Genomic DNA, 22328 nt, shown 5'->3' with positions numbered 1-22328 from the left:
CCGCTGTGTGAAAACGTACAGCAGCGATCAGATCTGAATGACCCCCCCCCCCCCCCCCCCCCCGTTTGGGATGTCCTTCCCCCACAAGCAAAGATTCTGAGAGAGTTCCCTAAAAACTGGTGCAAAATAATGCAATATTAATCGTTCAGGCTCCCTTAGCTTTATCTGTCTGAGACCGCGGTGGGACTGTACAGGTGTAGCAGAAAGCAGGGTCAGCCTGCCTTCTCCTAGCATAGGTAATGTACTGTAAGGCTAATGTGAAAATAAAGGGGGTAATTCAGACCTGATCGCATGGCAGCGATCTTTGCAGCCCTGCGATCATATAGTCGCCGCCTACTGGGGGAGTGTATTTTATTTTAGCTGTGCAAGTGTGCAAATGCATGTGTAGCAGAGCTGCACAAACTGATTTTGTGCTGTCTCTGCACAGCTCAGGACTTATTCAGCCGCTGCGATCACATCAGGCTGATCGGGGCCGGATTTGACGTCAGACACCCTTCCTTCAAACGCTTGATTCCGCCTGCGTTTTTCCTGACACTCCCTGAAAACAGTCAGTTGCCACCCACAAACGCCCTCTTCCTGTCAATCTCCTTGCGAGCGTCCGTGCGAATGGATCCTTCGCACAAACCCATTGCTGTCCGGCAATCCACTTTGCAACCGTCTGTCGAGCTTGCACATTGCGGTGCATACGCATGCGCAGTTCAGATCTGATTGGCCGCTGTGAAAAAACGCACAGCAGCGAGCAGGGCTGAATTACCCCCTAAGCCACTATCAGCTTAGTTACATACTGGCTGAAGAGAAGGCAAATACACATTACAGCATTTATCTCTGGAACTCAGGCTACAAGAAGTCATTGCAGCTTCTGATTAGTTTCATGATTAATTCCGAGAAGTCATTAAGAGACCAGCAGCAGCACACATGCTATAGTCCCATTACATACCTCACCCCATGACTACACATAACCCCCCCCCCCTCCTGTCCTGTATACATCTCCCACCCAGCCTCCAGTCATGTGGATCTATAAACAAGTCCTCCAGGAGGGGGGAGTACCAGTGCTAATAAACGTTCTGTCATGTGTGTAGCAGCCCCTGCCATGGCTGGCAGCTGTTCCTGCGTCAGTGGAGATGGTGCCCGTCCTGGACATGTACAATGACAGCATTAATGTCAGCCTGGAGGACAGCAGCGGGGGCTCCTCACCCATGGCCGGGCTGAGCAGGACAGCGCACACCGTGGTGGCAGTGTGCCTGGGCTGCATACTGCTGCTGGGATCCGTCTACAATGCTCTGGTGCTGCTCATCTTTGCCAAGTTTGCGGCGGTGCGGACCCCCATCAACATGATCCTGCTGAACATCAGCGTCAGCGACCTGCTCGTCTGCGTCTTCGGCACCCCCTTCAGCTTCGCCGCCAGTGTGTCCGGGGAGTGGGTGATTGGGCAGCAGGGCTGCAAGTGGTACGGCTTCTGCAACTCCCTGTTCGGTGAGTACCGCCGGTCCCTGCCTGCAGATGCGCCCAATGGGATTTAACCATACCTCCCAACATGACCCTCTCCAGGAAGGACACAATGCTCTGCTTCTGGACTTTTCTCTTAGTTTATAATTGCCAGCACCTGTTTTGAACAGGTTAATGGATGAGAAAGGTGTTTCAGCACAGGTGATGGCAATCATACATTAGAGGGAAGTCCAGGAGCAGAGCATTCTGTCCCTCCTTGAGAGGGTCATGTTGGGAGGTATGATTTAACTAATGAGCTGCTGCGTGTGTTATCCTGCATGGACTCAGGCACCAGATCATACACATGTAATAATCATTACTCTGGAGAAACAATAGAAACTTTACTCCGGTAACTTCACTGCCGGCTACACAGCGCTTCTATACACAGTGTCTCTGCAGCCTGCTCCTGTCTTCTGTTCTTATATCCAGTATACAGTATATTACCTTCTATCATTCATTGATATTGTTAGACAGATCCCATAGTATGCAGTCAGCATGTTGACATTCACTAAGTCGACATAGTCCAAATAATGACATCTTACATGCTGACATCTGGAAAACGCAGACATGGGCAAAATGTTGACATATTGACAGATTGAAAATGTCAACATTCCGTTTAGGGATTAGGGTTTGTGTGAGTGACTGTTAGGGATAATTTAGAAATGACCTGACTGCATTAATATTTCATTCATCACTGTCGACGGGATCCGGTCAGCATACCCGCGATTGAGATGCTAGCAGTCGGAATACCGACACTGGTCAGAATACTGACGCCAGGATCCTGACATCGATCACAATGCCAGCGCCGGAATCCCGACAGTTGGCATCCTGAACGTAAGGGGAGGGGGTGATTAGGGTTAGGCTGCCAGGGGTAAGGAAGGGGAAGTGGGGGTGTTAGGGTCAGGCTGCCAGGGGTAAGGAAGGGGAAGGGGGTGTGTTAGGGTCAGGCTGCCAGGAGTAAGGAAGGGGAAGGGGGGTGTTAGGGTCAGGCTGCCAAGGATAAGGAAGGGGAAGGGGGGGGGGGGGGGGGTTAGGGTCAGGATGCCAGGGGTAAGGAAGGGGAAGGGGGGGGTGTTAGGGTCAGGCTGCAAGGGGTAGGAAGGGGAAGGGGGGTGTTAGGGTCAGGCTGCCAAGGGTAAGGAAGGGGAAGTGGGGGTGTTAGGGTCAGGCTGCCAAGGGTAAGGAAGGGGAAGGGGGGGTAATTAGGGCCAGGCTGCCAGGGGTAAGGAAGGGGAAGAGGGGGTGTTAGGGTCAGGCTGCCAAGGGTAAGGAAGGGGAAGGGGGGGTAATTAGGGTCAGGCTGCCAGGGGAAGTGGGGGTGTTAGGGTCAGGCTGCGAGGGGTAGGAAGGGGAAGGGGGGGTAATTAGGGCCAGGCTGCCAGGGGTAAGGAAGGGGAAGAGGGGGTGTTAGGGTCAGGCTGCCAAGGGTAAGGAAGGGGAAGGGGGGGTAATTAGGGTCAGGCTGCCAGGGGAAGTGGGGGTGTTAGGGTCAGGCTGCCAGGGGTAAGGAAGGGGAAGAGGGGGTGTTAGGGTCAGGCTGCCAGGTGTAAGGAAGGGGAAGGGGGGGTGTTAGGGTCAGGCTGCGAGGGGTAGGAAGGGGAAGGGGGAGTGTTAGGGTCAGGCTGCTAGGGGTAAGGAAGGGGGGTGTTAGGGTCAGGCTGCCAGGGGTAAGGAAGGGGAAGAGGGGGTGTTAGGGTCAGGCTGCCAGGTGTAAGGAAGAGGAAGGGGGGGTGTTAGGGTCAGGCTGCCAGGGGTAAGGAAGGGGAAGGCGGGGGTGTTAGGGTCAGGCTGCCAGGGGTAAGGAAGGGGGGGTGTTAGGGTCAGGCTGCTAGGGGTAAGGAAGGGTGTTAGGGTCAGGCTGCTAGGGGTAAGGAAGGGTGTTAGGGTCAGGCTGCTAGGGGTAAGGAAGGGTGTTAGGGTCAGGCTGCAGGAAGGGAGGATTAGGGGGTAGGAGATTAGGGCTAGCATACTTAGTAGGTGTTGGAATCCTGCGCGTTGGGATGCTGCCGTCAGTATTCTGACCTCCGGTATCCCAGATGCCGGGATCCCGATACCACCCCCTGTTTACATGATGACCATGTGACCATTATGAATGTCATCATAGTCACAACCAATATACCAGAATCTTACACCTATTCTAATTGCTTTTTTTACCTTTCCTACTCTACAGTGTCTTACCTCTGTGGCTGCTGTATATACTGTCTTCTGTATTTTGTGTATTCCTATTCTACTCACATATTTCTGCAATTCAGCCCCATATTCTTTTTCAGCTCTTTAATTTGCATCTCGTAAAGTAATTCAGCTATGTTTTATGTTTCTCTTTTTATGGTAGCGTCACACAGGCACTGTTCCAGCTTCCGAAGTGTCCACGCTTCATTTTTATAGCATTTTAATTCTAGTCGATCTCCCAGCTTATAATGAGGATGTAAAACGGTCTGTGGGATAGGGACTTCTGCAGTGCAATGGGTTTTCATGGGAGAGCCTTGCTACTGAGCACTTTGGACACTTGATCAAAATGCTACTGTCAGTGATGTAAGGGGTGTTTGAGCGATGAAATATATTTTTTTAATCATAGAAATCATTTATTAGAATTTAGATGCAGTGATCGTGAAATCTTCTTTTCTGCTATTTCAGCCAGGTTGGTTTTACCTTGTAAATGATTGGCGCTTTAAAAAAAAAACGTACGAGTTTGGCCGGAATCTCATAGCTCTGGCCGTCTTGCACTGCATTGCATAAAAATATGGAATAAATCATTATGCCCTCCAAAAGCTTTATTTTTATTTTTGTTCCGGATTTTCAGCTCTATAGGGCCCTATTTACCAAGATAATATTTTAGACCAGATAGATGGACCAATAGATACAAAGTTGTAATTATCGCCTAAGCCTCTGGTAGTCATAGGATAGAGATGCAGTATACTGTATGTATTTAAAATGAAAATCCCTTCGCTGAAGATGCTTCTGGATATCACAGCATACAGATTTTACAGACATGAAGATGTTCAGGGCATACACACACACTACATACCCCCCAACCGTCCCACTTTTTCGGCAGTATCCCGTCATCCCACCTTTGGGCAACAGTGTCCTGAGAGGGTGGAGGTGGGAGGTTGGGGGACCATTTAGTGCATACCATCCAACTGTACATTTTTGGCAGGTACAGTACATTTTTCTGTGGTCTGTACAGATATTTGACTCTTAATTTTTCCATTGAAAGTATAGGAAAAGGGGTGGGGCCACGCCCCCTTTACCGATGGCCACGTCCCTTTCCTAATTTCTACCGATTGTTTATGTCTAAAATGTTGGAAGGTATGTTTAGTGTTGGGAGAGGCTGCAGCCACGCCCCCCCCCCCCATAAAATGTCATACGTTAGGGGTGTAGCCTAGGGTCACAAGGTCACACCCCGTTTTGTGCATGCAAGAAGTCCCGCAGCAGGCTATCAGAATGTATGGGTGGTATGCACACTAGGATGTTTAAGATGATATATTATCTGGACCACAGCATCCTTTTTTTATCCAGTTTCAACAGCCACATGTTGGCAAGGGGTAAACATTTACTGCATTTAAAATTAGCATAAAGAAACAATGAGCATGGATCACAATTGAGATTTTTCGCAATTTGGCCTATTATTGAAAGACTGCGCATGTCTCTCGTATTTACCATTCATCACTTAGAGGGGTGAATACAATGAGGTGAGAATTTGGTCCCCCAAAGCGAATGCACAGCAAATTTGCATTGCAAATTACGGGGGTTATTTAGGTCACATCGATACGACAACAATAACCCCGTTGGCGGTGCTAGTGCAGACACGCAGGTCCCGTCCTGCGCGTGCTCTAGCAGCCAATGCGTACGCCACTGCCTGATTGACAGGCAGAGGCGGATGGGGGCGGTGACGGCGCAGGCAAAAAAGGGAAGTTGGCTGCGTTTTGCTGGCGGCTGCGTGATGTCACTCGCAGCTGCTCCGATCATGAAAATGGTGGCGGACCATCTGCGCGCACAGCCTAGCTGCGGCTTCGGGGGGTCGTCCACAGTTGCTGCGACTGCAATAAATTGCGTTAGCAGTCACTGGGCAGGCCATTTAGCATGCTGGGCGGCCTTGCCCTGCGATGGTTAGCCCCCAGCATGCGATAGAAAGGATTGCAGATTATGCTAAAAAGCAGAATATGCAATCCTCACTGAATAACCTCCTACCGTGTCTATTCAATTCCAAACTCGCATTCCTTTTTTCATAGTAAATTTGACTGTTTTTGTCTACATCCCAGCCCCCCACCCCCCAGGTGAAAAGGTGGAGAAAATCTTTGTTCTAAGGAGAAAATGCCGGGACTTGCTTCCGAATTCCTTGGACCCCCTCCCCCTAATGATTTGTTAGGCATTTGAAACTGTTCACTTAGCTTAATTTGCTAATAATTGCATGTCATTTTTGGGGTAAAAAAATAAATGGCCTGAAAGTACCCCTAAATCAACTTCGTAATTATGGTACCAGCCTGCCTGCTTCGTGGGACTTAGGAGGGGGAATGGCCCAACCTCTCTCAGGGTTAATGGTCCCGTTACCTGCTGACAGGACACTAGCTCCTGAGGGAACTATTCGTAAGCCCCATCATGGTGAGCGTACATTCCTGTGGTCGGGTAACCTAATTGAGGGGTTAGATACCTTGCCTCAAGGGGAGATTGTTTTACTTCTGCAACATATACAGGACTCTGCTAACTTTATGGTGGAAGCCATAAAAGAAATAGGCTTGCTTAATGCACGCACTACTGCTATGGCGGTGTAAGCACGCAGGGGCTTATGGCTATGCCAGTGGACTGCTGACGCGGACTCAAGGAAAGGCCTACCCTTCACAGCAGAGGCCTTATTTGGAGATGAGCTAGACAAATGGATCTCCAAAGCTACTGCGGGTAAGTCCACATATCTTTCTTCTGCAGCTCTCCCAGCTAGGAAGGCTTATTCAGGTCCCAATTTACAGTCCTTTCAGACTGCCAAGTGTAGGAGCAAGCCCAGAGGTTCTCCTACCGCCACCAGAGGCTCTACACATAAACCACGAAAACCAGCAACTGCCGGATCACAGGAACAGGGCTCAAGCTCTGCTTCCACAAAACCTTCAGCATGACGGTGGACCGCGATGCCTGGAAGACTGGCAGGCGGGAGCCTGGCTAAAATTCTTCAGTCACATCTGGACAAGTTCGTGCCAGGTTCCCTGCGTCATAGATCTTATTTCCCAGGGCTACAGACTGGAGTTCCATGAGCTCCCACCTCACAGATTCTTCAGATCAGGCTTACCAGTTTCACAAGAGGCAAGTATAACTTTACAGGACGCCATACAAAAACTGGTACAGACTCAGGTCATTTTTCCAGTTCCACCTCATCTGCAAAACAAGGGGTTCTATTCCAACTTGTTTGTAGTACTGAAACCGGACGGTTTGGCAAGACCGATTCTGAACCTCAAGTAGTTGGACCCGTACTTACGAGTGTTCAAATTCAAGATGGAGTCTCTGAGAGTGGTGATCTCAGGTCTGGAAAATGGGGAAATCCTAGTGTCTCTGGATATCAAGGATACGTACCTTCACATTCCGATCTGGCTGCCTCGTCAGGCTTATCTACGATTTGCACTGCAGGACTGTCACTACCAGTGCCAGGCCCTGCCATCTGGTCTCTCCACGGCACTGAGGGTGTTCACCAAGGTGATGGCAGAGATGATGTTTCTACTCCGCAAACAGGGAGTGAACATAATTCCCTACCTGGACGATCTTCTGATAAAGGCACCGTCCAGGGAGCGGTTGTTGGATAGCATTGGCCTCTCAACAAGACTTCTCCTGGATCACGGGTGGTTTCTGAACCTGCCAAAATCTCACCTAGAACCGACACAGAGGCTTCCTTTCCTTGGAATGATACTGGACACAGAGTCTCAGAAAGTGTTCCTTCCCTTGGAAAAGGCAATGGTAATCCAGTCGATGGTTCGGGCTGTCCTGAAGCCAACCCAGATCTCGGTGCATCTGTGCATTTGCCTTCTGGGAAAAATGGTGGCCTCTTATGAGGCACTTCAGTATGGAAGGTTTCATGCGAAGCCCTTCCAGCTAGATCTGTTGGACAAATGGTCCATATCGCATCTTCACATGCACCAGAGGATCCGTCTGTCGCCAGAAGCCAGGATCTCCCTCTTGTGGTGGCTGCAGACTTCTCACCTACTTGAGGGTTGGATGTTCGGGATTTAGAATTGGATTCTGCTAACCATAGACGCAAGCCTCAGAGGTTGGGGCGCAGTCACCCAAGGGGTACAGTTTCAGGGAAGATGGTCAAGTCAGGAAGTCGTCCTTCCAATAAACATCCTGGAACTCAGGGCTATATACAATGCTCTTCTGCAGGCCTCATCTATTTTTCAGAATCAGGCTATTCAGGTCCAGTCGGACAATGTGACGGCAGTGACGTACAAAAACCGACAGGGCGGAACGAAAAGCAGAGCCGCAATGTCAGAGGTGTCGAGATTTCTCCTCTGGCCGAAAAAACACGCTGTGGCGTTGTCAGTGGTCTTCATTCCGGGAGTAGACAACTGGGAATCAGACTTCCTCAGCAGACACAACCTGCACCCAGGGGAGTGGAGCCTTCACCTGCAGGTGTTCCGGTGGTTGACACGTCGGTGGGGATATCCATAAATTTACATGATGGCCTCTCGACTCAATAAGAAGCTCAAGCAGTATTGTTCCAGGTCAAGTGACCCACCGGCAGTGGCGGTAGATGCTCTGACATCTCCGTGGGTCTACCAGCTGGTGTACGTGTTTCCTCCACTTCTTCTGATCCCAAGAATTCTAAAAAGAATAAAATGGGAAAAGGTTCAATCAATTCTCATTGCTCAGGACTGGCCACGAAGGCCCTGGTATGTGGATCTTCTCGAGATGCTGCTCGAAGATCCATGGCCTCTACCTCTTCACGAGACTCTTCTGCAACAGGGCTCGTTCTTCTATCAAGACTACGTTTAACTGCATGAAAGTTGAACGGCTGATTCTAGTCAGGAGAGGGATTTCTGACAAGGTTATCCCAACTATGATCCAAGCCAGAAAGGGGGGGGGGGGGGGGGAGTCTAAATATTACCACCGTATCTGGATGAAATAGGTATCTTGGTGTGAGAGTAGACAGTGTTCTGTGGTGGAATTTCATCTGGGACGTTTCCTGCAGTCAGGAGTGGATGTGGGCCTATGTCTAGGCTCCATAAAAGTCCAGATTTCTGCCTTGTCTATTTTCTTTCAGAAACAATTGGCTTCTCTCCCTGTGGTCCAGACGTTCTTGAAAGGTGTTCTGCACATCCAGCCTTCCTTTGTGTCTCCCATGGCACCTTGGGATCTCAATTTGGTGCTGCAGTTCCTCCAATCGGACTGATTTGAACCATTACAGGAGGTAGACGTAAAGTACCTTACACTGTTGGCCTTGGCTTCAGCAAGACGTGTGTCGGAGTTAGGGAAGTTGTCTCACAAGAGCCCGTACTTAATTTTCCATGAGGACAGAGCTGAAATCAGTACTCGTCAGCAATTTCTTGTAAGGTGGTGTCTGCATTTCACATCAACCAACCTATTGTGGTTCCAGTTGTTACGGACACTTCTGCTACTTCAAAGTCTTTGGATGTTGTGAGGGCTTTGAAGGTGTATGTAAAGAGAACAGCTCGTCTCAGGAAATCGGACTCGCTGTTCGTTCTCTATGATCCCAATAAAATTGGGTATCTTGCTTCAAAGCAGTCAATTGAATGCTGGATCAGGCTCACTATTCAGCATGCCTATTCCACGGCAGGCTTGCCGGTTCCAAAATCTGTACAGGCCCACTCTACTAGGTCGGTGGGTTCTTCTTGGGCGGCTACCCGGGGTGTCTCGGCTTTACAGCTCTGCCGAGCAGCTACTTGGTCAGGTTCGAACACGTTTGCTAAGTTTTACAAGTTCGATACTTTGGCCTCTGATGATCTGAAGTTCAGTCAATCGGTTCTGCAGGAGCCTCCGCGCTCTCCCTACCGTTCTGGGAGCTTTGGTACATCCCCATGATACTAATATGGACCCCAGCATCCTCTAGGACATAAGAGAAAATAGGATTTTGGTTACCTATGGGTTTTCTCGTAGTCCGTAGAGGATGCTGGGCGCCCGCCCAGCGCTTCTTTTTCCTGCACTTGTTATCTGGTTCAGTACAACTTTGTTTTTAGTTAAGTACTGCATTGTTACTTGGTAAGTACTGTTTCAGCGGTTGCTGAGTTCTCAAGCTAAGTTAGCTTGATGTGCCTTGTATGTGTGAGCTGGTATGAATCTCGCCACTATCTGTGTTAAATCCTTCTCTCGAAGATGTCAGTCTTCTCGGGCACAGTTTCTAGACTAAGTCTGGTAGGATGGGCATAGAGGGAGGAGCCATCCCACACTCTCAAACTCTTAAAGTGCCAGTGGCTCCTGGTGGACCCGTCTATACCCATGGTACTAATATGGACCCCAGTATCCTCTACGGACTACGAGAAAAGGATTTACCGGTAGGTAACCAAAATCCTATTATTCCTCACAGCAGTGCCAATCAGTAAAAAAATACATGGTATTAAAGTTACACATTATCTACACAGTATCCTGTGCCCAGTGCTGGGATTTAATTCCTTTGCTGCCGCAGTTATGCAATATGTACATCATTACATCGTGGTGGAGTGTATTTGACAAATAATATACCACAGCTACAAATAATAAGAGGCTACTGTACTTACCAAAAAAAAGGATTAAAAGTAAAAATCATTCTGTAGTAATCCCTTAGTCACTGGACCTTGTTTCAGACTTGGTGCCACAGTCATAAACCTTTTTTGGCCAAATAAAGTCACAGTAACATGACAGAAAGCAAAGAGCATATGTAGTGTACTGAAATAGCTAAATCCTCTCATGTATAATGGAACAATGCATGTGTAAATAATAAAGTTAGACACAGTTTGTTTGCAATGAAGATATATGATAGTCTAAAGGGGATGCAGTTAATATACCGGCTGTCAGGATCCCAGTGATCTTGAGACCGAAGCCGGAATCACGATAGCTGGTGAAATGCCAACGGCCGGAATCCCGTCCAACACAGGTTATTTCCACTCAGTTGGTAGGTCCACGCCACCAACCGAGTGGGAATATAACCTGAGGCGAACGCGGCAAGTCACCAGGCCCGAAGCGTGGCGAGCGCATCAATCCTGTGAGGGGACTCACTGCTGGGATTCCGGCAGTCGGGATGCCACTGTCGGTATAGTGACAGCCGGCATCCCGTCTGCCGGTCACCGATATGTATTCTGTCTAAAGATACAAGAACATGGTTTACACTGACCTAGCGCCTAACTGCCTGACATTTCTTATATCAGTAAAGATATTTATAAACATTAAGGGCCTGATTCAAAGTTGTGCACTAGTCGGCTCTGCAGCTGGATCTTCTTACGAACTGCACATGTGTATAGGCAACTTTGAACAACTACCCTGTGTTTCAGATTTATACGCATCTCTAATTGCTGCTTAGAGGACGTAACTGGTTGACAACTGGGTGTGTCATGGACATGTACAGTAGATGAGGGTATTCAAGTGTGAGTGTGCATAGAGATCCGTCAGATCTCTTGCATCAGGTATAAGGCTGGTGTATATGTGTGCTAATAGCGATGAGAGCTGCTTTCACAAGTAGCTGCATAGACGCAGGCAGCATTCTCTACCTGCCTCCAGAGGCGGATTTAAGCGTGAGGGTGCCACTAGGCTCAACAGTAACGGCCACCCCCCCCGCCTAATTTTATTATTTTTATTGAATGGTTATAAGCTTTCAACCGATGATAGACAATTTTATAGATCAATAGAAAGAAAAAAAAAAAGACACTGACATTTTTTTTATTTTTACTTACTGTATGTTACATATTTAGTAAGTAGGACAGCTTACAGGGGCAGTATGTGTCCCACCCATTTATACTCTATGCATATGGTACAGTACAGTGGAAATATTTTGCAGTTACTGGTGCATTTCGAGCTGATAGTACCAACACAAGTGTCGCCCCCAACAAGTGCCACCCCTAGGCACGTGCCTAATGTGAAATTCGCCACTGCCTGCTTCCCAGCCTGCAGCCAGACAGTGAACGGCTGGCAGCATTCTGATTGGTGCATGGCTGGAGTTCCGAATATGCTCCACATATAAGTGATCGTATATGCATGTATGCTCCGTGTATAAGTGATCGGCCTCTGTCAGTTGGTATAAGACTGTTATAACGTTGCGTTGAATGTGTCAGATAAATGTAACAAGACATACAGAGAAAAGCTGGTTACATTGTTTTCTTTTTAATTCCTCCAATGGAATATCCAGCATGCGTGTCTGTTACAGGATGTTATCATACACAGGCATTTTAGCAGTATCTCCACATGAGCAAACCACAATAATGTTCTCAATTCATCCATTGCCACAGGCAACACTTCAGTGTAAAAAGTCTGCTGCTTCAATAAAACAGTTCATAAAAGCTCCGGGATACGGTCAATAGGTCGACAGTCAATAGGTCGACCACTATTGGTCGACATGGTCACTAGGTCAACACAGTCACTAGGTCAACATGAACAAGGTTGACATGAGTTTTTCACAATTTTTTGTTTTCATTTTTTGAACATTTTCATACTTTATTATTGGCCGAAGCTTGCGAGCCATGTGAGGGGACACAGTGCACTAATTGGGGTTCCCCGTCACTTTACGAAGAAAACGACACCAAAAAAAGTAAAAAAAACTCGTCTACGCTTTTCCATGTCGACCTCATGACCATGTTGACCTTGTGACCATGTCGACCTAATGCATGTTGACCAGTAGTGGTCGACCTAATGACTGTCGACCTAAGTGTGGTCGACCTAATGACCCATACCCAAAGCTCCACAAATAACATCTAAGCCCAAATATCAGCTAAAAAGGCTATATAGGCTATAGAGTCATTTGACAGTCTGTATTATGCCATACCTCCCAACTGTCCCAATTTTTGTGGAAAGGTATACAATCCACTAAAAAAGGAAAGGCGCCTGTGATAGAACCTGTGTTGAGATGCTATTTGCTGCTCTCAGAATAGGGTATTAGCGTCCCTATATAGAGTAAACAAGCAAAAAAGGAAAGAGAGCGCAAATAGACTTGAATTATTCCATATTTATTATATCTAAAATTGCACATACACCAAAATTAGTTTAAACTATACCAATTGGCAACTGGATTTAAAACAACTTAGTACTTTAAAAATATATTTCATAGCATAGGATCCCTAACACTCGAATATCCTTATGGTTCCACTCAAGTAATACCCTACTGATTACCAGATAATTTTCACAGGTGTCCTTTAGTGAAATCAATGTAGAAAGAGTCCAAGAATGGTGAAAGACCCTTATTTATATCCACCAGTCACGTCCTGTGTGATAATACATGTATTTATACCGTAATCATGGTTATTGTTTCTTTTAAGAAAGAATTGAAACAGTTAATGTAGCAAATATACTGATGCTTCAGGTAGCTAAAAGTCAGTTTGTAAAGCAGGCTTTATCTCATATTGCAGCCTCTCTAGAGCGTCTCCGTCTGCCGCTCTCTACCTTAATCACTTATTGTGTTCAGAGCGGTTAGGCTTACCGCTTCCCGAGCGTTTTGGTCCACGGCGCTGGGATTGCGCGCACCGCCTGGCGTGTCCAAGGTGATTGTAGCTGCGGCGCCTGTGTTCACCTCTCAGTGCCCGACTGGACCGCTGGCTCCAGGCACGTGATCGGCAGCCACGGTCCCTGCTTTGCAAAGGGACCAATGCAGGTGGCTCCAGACCCAGGACCGGACTGTCCAATAAAGTGATTGATGCTGAAATCGGTGGCAACCAAATCCGTGAAGAGTGTTTGGATCCTAAAACACCCTGACGCGTTTCTCGACCGTTATAAGCTGGTCGTTTCTTCAGAAGAAACGACCAGCTTATAACGGTCGAGAAACGCGTCAGGGTGTTTTAGGATCCAAACACTCTTCACGGATTTGGTTGCCACCGATTTCAGCATCAATCACTTTATTGGACAGTCCGGTCCTGGGTCTGGAGCCACCTGCATTGGTCCCTTTGCAAAGCAGGGACCGTGGCTGCCGATCACGTGCCTGGAGCCAGCGGTCCAGTCGGGCACTGAGAGGTGAACACAGGCGCCGCAGCTACAATCACCTTGGACACGCCAGGCGGTGCGCGCAATCCCAGCGCCGTGGACCAAAACGCTCGGGAAGCGGTAAGCCTAACCGCTCTGAACACAATAAGTGATTAAGGTAGAGAGCGGCAGACGGAGACGCTCTAGAGAGGCTGCAATATGAGATAAAGCCTGCTTTACAAACTGACTTTTAGCTACCTGAAGCATCAGTATATTTGCTACATTAACTGTTTCAATTCTTTCTTAAAAGAAACAATAACCATGATTACGGTATAAATACATGTATTATCACACAGGACGTGACTGGTGGATATAAATAAGGGTCTTTCATCATTCTTGGACTCTTTCTACATTGATTTCACTAAAGGACACCTGTGAAAATTATCTGGTAATCAGTAGGGTATTACTTGAGTGGAACCATAAGGATATTCGAGTGTTAGGGATCCTATGCTATGAAATATATTTTTAAAGTACTAAGTTGTTTTAAATCCAGTTGCCAATTGGTATAGTTTAAACTAATTTTGGTGTATGTGCAATTTTAGATATAATAAATATGGAATAATTCAAGTCTATTTGCGCTCTCTTTCCTTTTTTGCTTTTTTTTGTTTTGTGGAAAGGTCCTATTTTTTGGGCACTGTCCCATCGGCGGGCTGCAGTGTTCTGTGGTGGTGGTGGGGGGGGGGTGGTGGGGGGGGTGGGGGGGGCAGATGAGAGGCTCCCGTCACTCACTGTCCGGCTTAGCACATCGTCTCTTCTCGGGAGTCATAGGGACAGCTCACAGAGCGCTGGCCATGACCCCTCAGTGACGAAGCATGCCCCCTTTTCACGAGGCCCCTTTTTGGATGCGGGCACTGCTTCGCCGCGCTGAAGTCCCTACTGCCTTTTCAACAATGTTGGGAGGTATGTTATGCACTTACTATAGGCCAGATGTAATAGGCTTCCGGACCTCGGCAGTGGGAGATGCAGTTTAGAGAAAGCCTGCAAGTTGTATGGTGCTTGGGATCCCATTAATCTCTAGCCGCTGATACTCCTCCTCCGCTGGCCGGAATAAGCGCAGTGCGAGTGGTGTCTTTAGGAATGCAAATAAACCCCTTCCATTTCCTTGACATTAGTCTTTCCTGATAAGTGCAGTGCTGCTGACTTTGGGGCAAACTGATGGTCCCGGGGGATCAATTAGACCAAAGTAAATTAATACGGCTAATTGAATAGACCACTAAACATGCTTTAATATTGTGTCAATTGCCTGATAATGGCTGCAGAATGGTGTCATGATTGGCAATCTTTACTCTGCTCAGTAAGGGCCTGATTCTGAGTCGCACACAATGCTGATGTCGGGCACAGTGGATTGATGTTCTACTGTGCATGCGTCTGATGGGCCCTACACACACGGCTGATACCGCCAGCGGGTGACCCGGCGGGGCCGCGCATTGCTCATCGTTGGTGCCTACACACTGAAGGATATAAATGAGTTTTCGTTCATTAATGAACGAGAACGTTCATATCGTTCAGTTATATCACCCAGTGTGTAGGGCCTATAAGTCGCACGGCCCCTGAAATTTTTGGAAATGTGCTGGGCATTCCTGGGCAGTGACAGGGCAGTGTCCATGCAGACGCACAGTGATAGCCTATCTTATGGATGTGCTAAGGAAGTGTAGCAGATGGTAGCTGAAAGTGGTTGCATACAAAGACGCTTCATCGCTCACATTGGGGGCTATACTGACCATAGCATAGGTCTGATGCATGTGTCACTGATGCGACCGATGGAGGGGTCTAAAGACGCACCAAACGATATTTCAGCATTGAAGATGCTCAAAGTGGGCTTCCCAGTCCTTGCATATTCGGGCGCACAGTTGTACACTAGAGAAGGGCTTTGTAGCTCTATTACCATAAAGTCACAGATGCTACAGCGGCTAAAGACACAGGCACAGATGAAGCTGCGTTGCACAATCAGCCTCTAAGCCTTGGGCAGAGGTGCATCTGGCCTTTCCCTTGTCTAGGACTGCAACTTAGCTGGAGCACATCTTACACAATTTACTACAAACGTTTTTCAGTTGTGTGTACTATTCAACACACACATTACAATCTCTTGAGATTTATTAGCTCTGGTGAATGGCACAGTTTTACATAAAGAAAATGACAATGTTCTGAATAAATGATCTTACTGCATCCGGAGCAGGATAGCTGCCTCAGGTTATATTATTTTAGATACGCTCCAGTTTAGAGATTATAGTTTGTGTGTGTGTTTTTCCTTTTACTAGACACAAGGACACTTTTATTGATTGAGTTGAGACGTGCTGACATTGACATGTGTAGGCATTATATTGTTACTAGTCTATTTATAAACTTCAGTCTGGTTCATGAACTAAATTGATCTCTCATTAACCTGCCCTTTAACTAACCTGAAAGAGTCATCTATAGCTCACCTTAATAGCTGCTGTGTAACAGAAATGAGCTGTTTGCAGCTTGTACCTTTCATCTTAATACACGCTAACTACCAAACCTCAGAGAACGCAGTCTAATTAGGGATTGTCCTTGTTCCTTCTGTCTACTACTGAGACTAATTATCAGTGGGCCTATTCAGGTTTGTTAGCAAAGCAAAAAAAAGCAAACTGAGCAAAACCATACGCACTGCAGGTGGGGGAGATGTAACATGTTCAGAGAGATTAGATTTGGGTGGGGTGTGTTCAAACTGAAATTTAAATTGCAGTGTAAAAAATTAAGCAGCCAGTATTTACCCCACAAAGAAAAAATGTAACCCACCCAAATCTAAAACTCTCTGCACAGGTTACATCTACCCATACTTGCCTACCTGACCCTCTCCGTGAGGGAGAAAATGCTCTGTTCCTGGACTTTCCTGGTAATGTATGATTGCCATCACCTGTGGTGAAACACCTTTCTTATCAATTACCTAGCTCCCCACAGGTGATGGCAATCATACATTACCAGGAGAGTCCAGGAACAGAGCATTTTCTCACTCATGGAGAGGGTCAGGTAGGAAAGTATGCGTCTGCCCCACCTTCAGTGCAAAATGGTTTTGCTCAGTTGTAAGCTCTTTTGCTTTGCTTACAAAAGTGAATCAGGACCAATGTTCTCAATTGCAATATTTTATCAAACAATAGACCTAATTTAGGTCGCATTGCTATTGCAATGCAACTGCAATTTCAGCTGCGGGCCCGCTGCTTCTGGTCCTGAGCGTGCACAAGCTGCACTGGCAGGAGGCTTCCAAAGTTTTTGTGACCACACTTTAATTGCAGCGTAATCGCAATTAGAGGCATACTGGGCGTCCTTGCCCTGCGATGGGCGGCCCCGAGCATGCGATTGCATGAGTAGCAGATTCTGCTAAAAAGAAGAATCTGCTACTCTTACTGAATTAGGCCCAATATACGGGCATATTTATCAAAATTATTTTCACTCAAATAATGTGAAAAAGGGCGTTTCACACCCTTTTCACATAATTTTAGCATCACCAGAATGTATTTGGAGGAAAATTAGCAAAATTCTCCTCCAAGCTCTTAAATTCACATTCCAGATTGCATTTCCTATACTTGTAATGGGAAGTCCAATCTGCCCAAATTTACTAAAAAAAAACCAAATACTAAAACATAAGAGGGAGCCCAGTGTTAATAATGCTATCCTGATATAGCCTTATCCATGTTTCCCATCAGTTCCCTGACTCCTGCATAGCTGGCAGTGACGGCTGTGCTCGGATCTGGCCCCTGTGATTAGCTGTGTGTGTCTGGGGAAAATGTAGAAAAAAATAATAATACTTACCTGCACCCAGGGACCGGTGTTTGGTGATCCGGTAAGGGCAGTTGGTCATAGGATCGCTGTGCCCTTGCTGTGAGCTCCAGTGCAGTAAAGTGATGCTGCAAAGCGGCATTACACTTTACATCACATCAAATGACTATCTGCCCTTCCGAATCACCGGTACTGGCTGCAGGTAAATACAATCGGTGGGAGGGGGTCACCAGGCTGAGGGGAAGGTAGGCGGCGATTGTGGTGGCGCATGCACGGACACAATCTTAAGGTATCTTTCACAAAAAATACTCTGAGAATTGCAGTAAGTGGATTTGCAAGCTTTATCCCTGCACGCGATAATTGATACAGTGCATCCGGAAAGTATTCACAGCGCTTTACTTTTTCAACATTTTGTTATGTAAACAATTATTTCCTCTTACGTACTGGACACCCTGAGCACCTTATACTTTGAATGGAGATCTGGTACTATACTCCCCACACAGGATGGGGGCACTTTGGCAGACGAGAATAGGACAGGCTAATGGTGGGTTAACCAACATACATAGGGACAAGGAACTGGTCCCAACTTTTATCAACTGAAAAAGTCAGTACATATTCTTTTATTTGCTCTAATTTCTGTATTATTCACACTATTGTGCTTTTCATACTGTATTGTTCCTATAGCATTTTTTGAAGTGTATGTATTTTCGAAGTGTTGCTACATCATTTGTCTCATGTATTTCATTCTAGGCATTGTGTCCCTGGTTTCTCTATCCATGTTATCATATGAACGCTACCTTACAGTGCTGAAATGCACAAAGGCTGATGCCTCCAACTACAGAAATGCCTGCATTTGTATTGTTGGATCCTGGATCTACTCTCTGTTATGGACAATACCACCTCTTATTGGCTGGAGCAGTTATGGTCTTGAAAGCTCAGGAACCACCTGTTCCGTGGTCTGGCACTCAAGATCACACAACAACGTGTCGTACATTTTGTGCCTCTTCCTGTTTTGTCTGGTCCTACCTTTGCTCATCATGATATTTAGCTATGGACACATTGTCAGAGTAATCCGAGGGGTAAGTTTACAATTTTTTATTTAACTTTAATTAAGTACCTTACAGTTATAGCTAAATAATAACATATTAAATCCATCTGTTTACAGGTTCTCAAGGCCACATATTTGTTATGAGAACCACAAACCATCCAACATTTTGCACATAAAAATCAGTACAAATCAGAAAAGGGGGCGTAGTCACTGGTAAAGGGGGCGTGGTCACTGGTAAAGGGGCGTGGTCACACCACTTTTCCTATACTTTCAATGGAAGTTTGGAGAGCCAAAAATGGGGGGTATGGAACCACCTTAATTACAATAACAATTCATCTGCACGTCAGTCTAAAAAGAACCTATGGGAATACAAAATGTTCTCTTCCCATCCTACAACATACACAAGCCTTATAACATCAGCCTTATAACATCCATGCAGCCTTATAACATCCTCTTTGTTACAGCTGCCGCAAGACCATCACAGAACATGCGCAGCGCCACCTTCCATGTGCCTTTTTAGTATTTTCAATAAAGGGCACCCACTACTTCACGTGCCTCTTTGGTGTTTTTAATAAAGGGCGCCCCCTACTTCATGTCTATTTGTTCTTCTGTTTTATCTAAGTTACAACAGATATAAGCATACCATGTTCCATTATTCCTGGACATACAGTATTGCCTTTTCAAAAGGTCTGTTCCAGAAAGTCTGTGGATGGTGGGTCAGCCAGATGGCAATAGCCTCTGTAAGAGCTGTCAGTAGGGAAAGCTTGTACTGGTCATTGGGTCTGGTTGAGCATCCCATAATAATTTGGAGGTCATATCGCTGCATGTTGGGAAGAATTGGAAAGCCAATTGAACTGTGAAGGGCTTAGCTTAACTGCGCAAACATTAAAAATACTCTGCTGAGTTAGTAGGTTCAGCATTGACGGGCACACTCATGCTTTACTGTGATAAGTGTGAAAATGTATACGGTCTATAAGCATCTGATGCTGTTTTAGTGGACTGTCATTCTGCTGTTCAGTTATACTGCTGTGTTGCTATACTGCTATACTGTTTTTAGAGATGAGCGGGTTCGGTTTCTCTGAATCCGAACCCGCACGAACTTCATGTTTTTTTTCACGGGTCCGAGCGACTCGGATCTTCCCGCCTTGCTCGGTTAACCCGAGCGCGCCCGAACGTCATCATGACGCTGTCGGATTCTCGCGAGACTCGGATTCTATATAAGGAGCCGCGCGTCGCCGCCATTTTCACACGTGCATTGAGATTGATAGGGAGAGGACGTGGCTGGCGTCCTCTCCATTTAGATTAGGAGAGAGAGAGAGAGATTGACCTGAGGCTGATACTGTAGAAGAGAGTGCAGAGTTTAGTGACTGACCACAGTGACCACCAGCAGTGCAGTTGTTTTATTTAATATATCCGTTCTCTGCCTGAAAAAAACGGTACACACAGTGACTCAGTCACATACCATATCTGTGTGCACTGCTCAGCCCAGTGTGCTGCATGCCTGCATCATCTATGTATATATTATATATCTGACTGTGCTCAGCTCACACAGCTTATAATTGTGGGGGAGACTGGGGAGCACTGCAGTGCCAGTTATAGGTTATAGCAGGAGCCAGGAGTACAAGACAGTCACATACCATATCTGTGTGCACTGCTCAGCCCAGTGTGCTGCATCATCTATGTATATATTATATATCTGACTGTGCTCAGCTCACACAGCTTATAATTGTGGGGGAGACTGGGGAGCACTGCAGTGCCAGTTATAGGTTATAGCAGGAGCCAGGAGTACATATTATATTAAAATTAAACAGTGCACACTTTTGCTGCAGGAGTGCCACTGCCAGTGTGACTGACCAGTGACCTGACCACACTGACCACCAGTATAGTTAGTAGTATACTATATTGTGATTGCCTGAAAAAGTTAAACACTCGTCGTGTGACTTCACTTGTGTGGTGTTTTTTTTTTTTTATTCTATAAAAAACTAATTCTGCTGACAGACAGTGTCCAGCAGGTCCGTCATTATATAATATATATACCTGTCCGGCTGCAGTAGTGATATATATATATTTTTTATATCATTATTTATCATCCAGTCGCAGCAGACACAGTACGGTAGTTCACGGCTGTAGCTACCTCTGTGTCGGCACTCGGCAGTCCATCCATAATTGTATACCACCTACCCGTGGTTTTTTTTTCTTTCTTCTTTATACATACATACTACTACATCTCTTTATCAACCAGTCTATATTAGCAGCAGACACAGTACAGTACGGTAGTTCACGGCTGTGGCTACCTCTGTGTCGGCACTCGGCAGTCCGTCCATAATTGTATACCACCTAACCGTGGTTTTTTTTTCTTTCTTCTTTATACATACATACTACGACATCTCTTTATCAACCAGTCTATATTAGCAGCAGACACAGTACAGTACGGTAGTTCACGGCTGTGGCTACCTCTGTGTCGGCACTCGGCAGTCCGTCCATAATTGTATACCACCTAACCGTGGTTTTTTTTTCTTTCTTCTTCATACATACATACTACGACATCTCTTTATCAACCAGTCTATATTAGCAGCAGACACAGTACAGTACGGTAGTTCACGGCTGTGGCTACCTCTGTGTCGGCACTCGGCAGTCCGTCCATAATTGTATACCACCTAACCGTGGTTTTTTTTTCTTTCTTCTTTATACATACATACTACGACATCTCTTTATCAACCAGTCTATATTAGCAGCAGACACAGTACAGTACTTTAGTTCACGGCTGTGGCTACCTCTGTGTCGGCACTCGGCAGTCCGTCCATAATTGTATACCACCTAACCGTGTTTTTTTTTTCTTTCTTCTTCATACATACATACTACGACATCTCTTTATCAACCAGTCTATATTAGCAGCAGACACAGTACAGTACGGTAGTTCACGGCTGTGGCTACCTCTGTGTCGGCACTCGGCAGTCCGTCCATAATTGTATACCACCTACCCGTGTTTTTTTTTTCTTTCTTCTTTATACATACATACTACTACATCTCTTTATCAACCAGTCTATATTAGCAGCAGACACAGTACAGTACGGTAGTTCACGGCTGTGGCTACCTCTGTGTCGGCACTCGGCAGTCCGTCCATAATTGTATACCACCTACCCGTGGTTTTTTTTTCTTTCTTCTTCATACATACATACTACGACATCTCTTTATCAACCAGTCTATATTAGCAGCAGACACAGTACAGTACGGTAGTTCACGGCTGTGGCTACCTCTGTGTCGGCACTCGGCAGTCCGTCCATAATTGTATACCACCTAACCGTGGGTTTTTTTTCTTTCTTCTTCATACATACATACTACGACATCTCTTTATCAACCAGTCTATATTAGCAGCAGACACAGTACGGTAGTTCACGGCTGTAGCTACCTCTGTGTCGGCACTCGGCAGTCCGTCCATAATTGTATACTAGTATCCATCCATCTCCATTGTTTACCTGAGGTGCCTTTTAGTTGTGCCTATTAAAATATGGAGAACAAAAATGTTGAGGTTCCAAAATTAGGGAAAGATCAAGATCCACTTCCACCTCGTGCTGAAGCTGCTGCCACTAGTCATGGCCGAGACGATGAAATGCCAGCAACGTCGTCTGCCAAGGCCGATGCCCAATGTCATAGTACAGAGCATGTCAAATCCAAAACACCAAATATCAGTAAAAAAAGGACTCCAAAACCTAAAATAAAATTGTCGGAGGAGAAGCGTAAACTTGCCAATATGCCATTTACCACACGGAGTGGCAAGGAACGGCTGAGGCCCTGGCCTATGTTCATGGCTAGTGGTTCAGCTTCACATGAGGATGGAGGCACTCAGCCTCTCGCTAGAAAAATGAAAAGACTCATGCTGGCAAAAGCAGTAGCACCGCAAAGAACTGTGCGTTCTTCGAAATCCCAA

The 22328-nt window shown here is 46.4% G+C and overlaps 1 protein-coding gene across 1 annotated transcript in view; it reads left to right on the top strand.

Moving 5' to 3' along the window:
- The first annotated feature begins 945 nt into the window (after positions 1-945).
- LOC134949078 (pinopsin-like) overlaps positions 946-22328 on the top strand; it is a 46583-nt gene continuing 25200 nt past the window's right edge. Inside the window, exons 1-2 of the mRNA XM_063937435.1 lie at positions 946-1473; positions 18103-18431. Coding sequence (XP_063793505.1) covers positions 1122-1473; positions 18103-18431 — 681 coding nt within the window. The 5' untranslated portion in view covers positions 946-1121. The remainder of the gene's footprint in view (positions 1474-18102; positions 18432-22328) is intronic.

The sequence above is a fragment of the Pseudophryne corroboree genome, chromosome 8 (genome assembly GCF_028390025.1).
Source record: "Pseudophryne corroboree isolate aPseCor3 chromosome 8, aPseCor3.hap2, whole genome shotgun sequence".
NCBI lineage: Eukaryota > Metazoa > Chordata > Amphibia > Anura > Myobatrachidae > Pseudophryne > Pseudophryne corroboree.
Note: the sequence above shows the minus strand (reverse complement) of the source record. Positions and strands in the feature narration are given on the sequence as shown.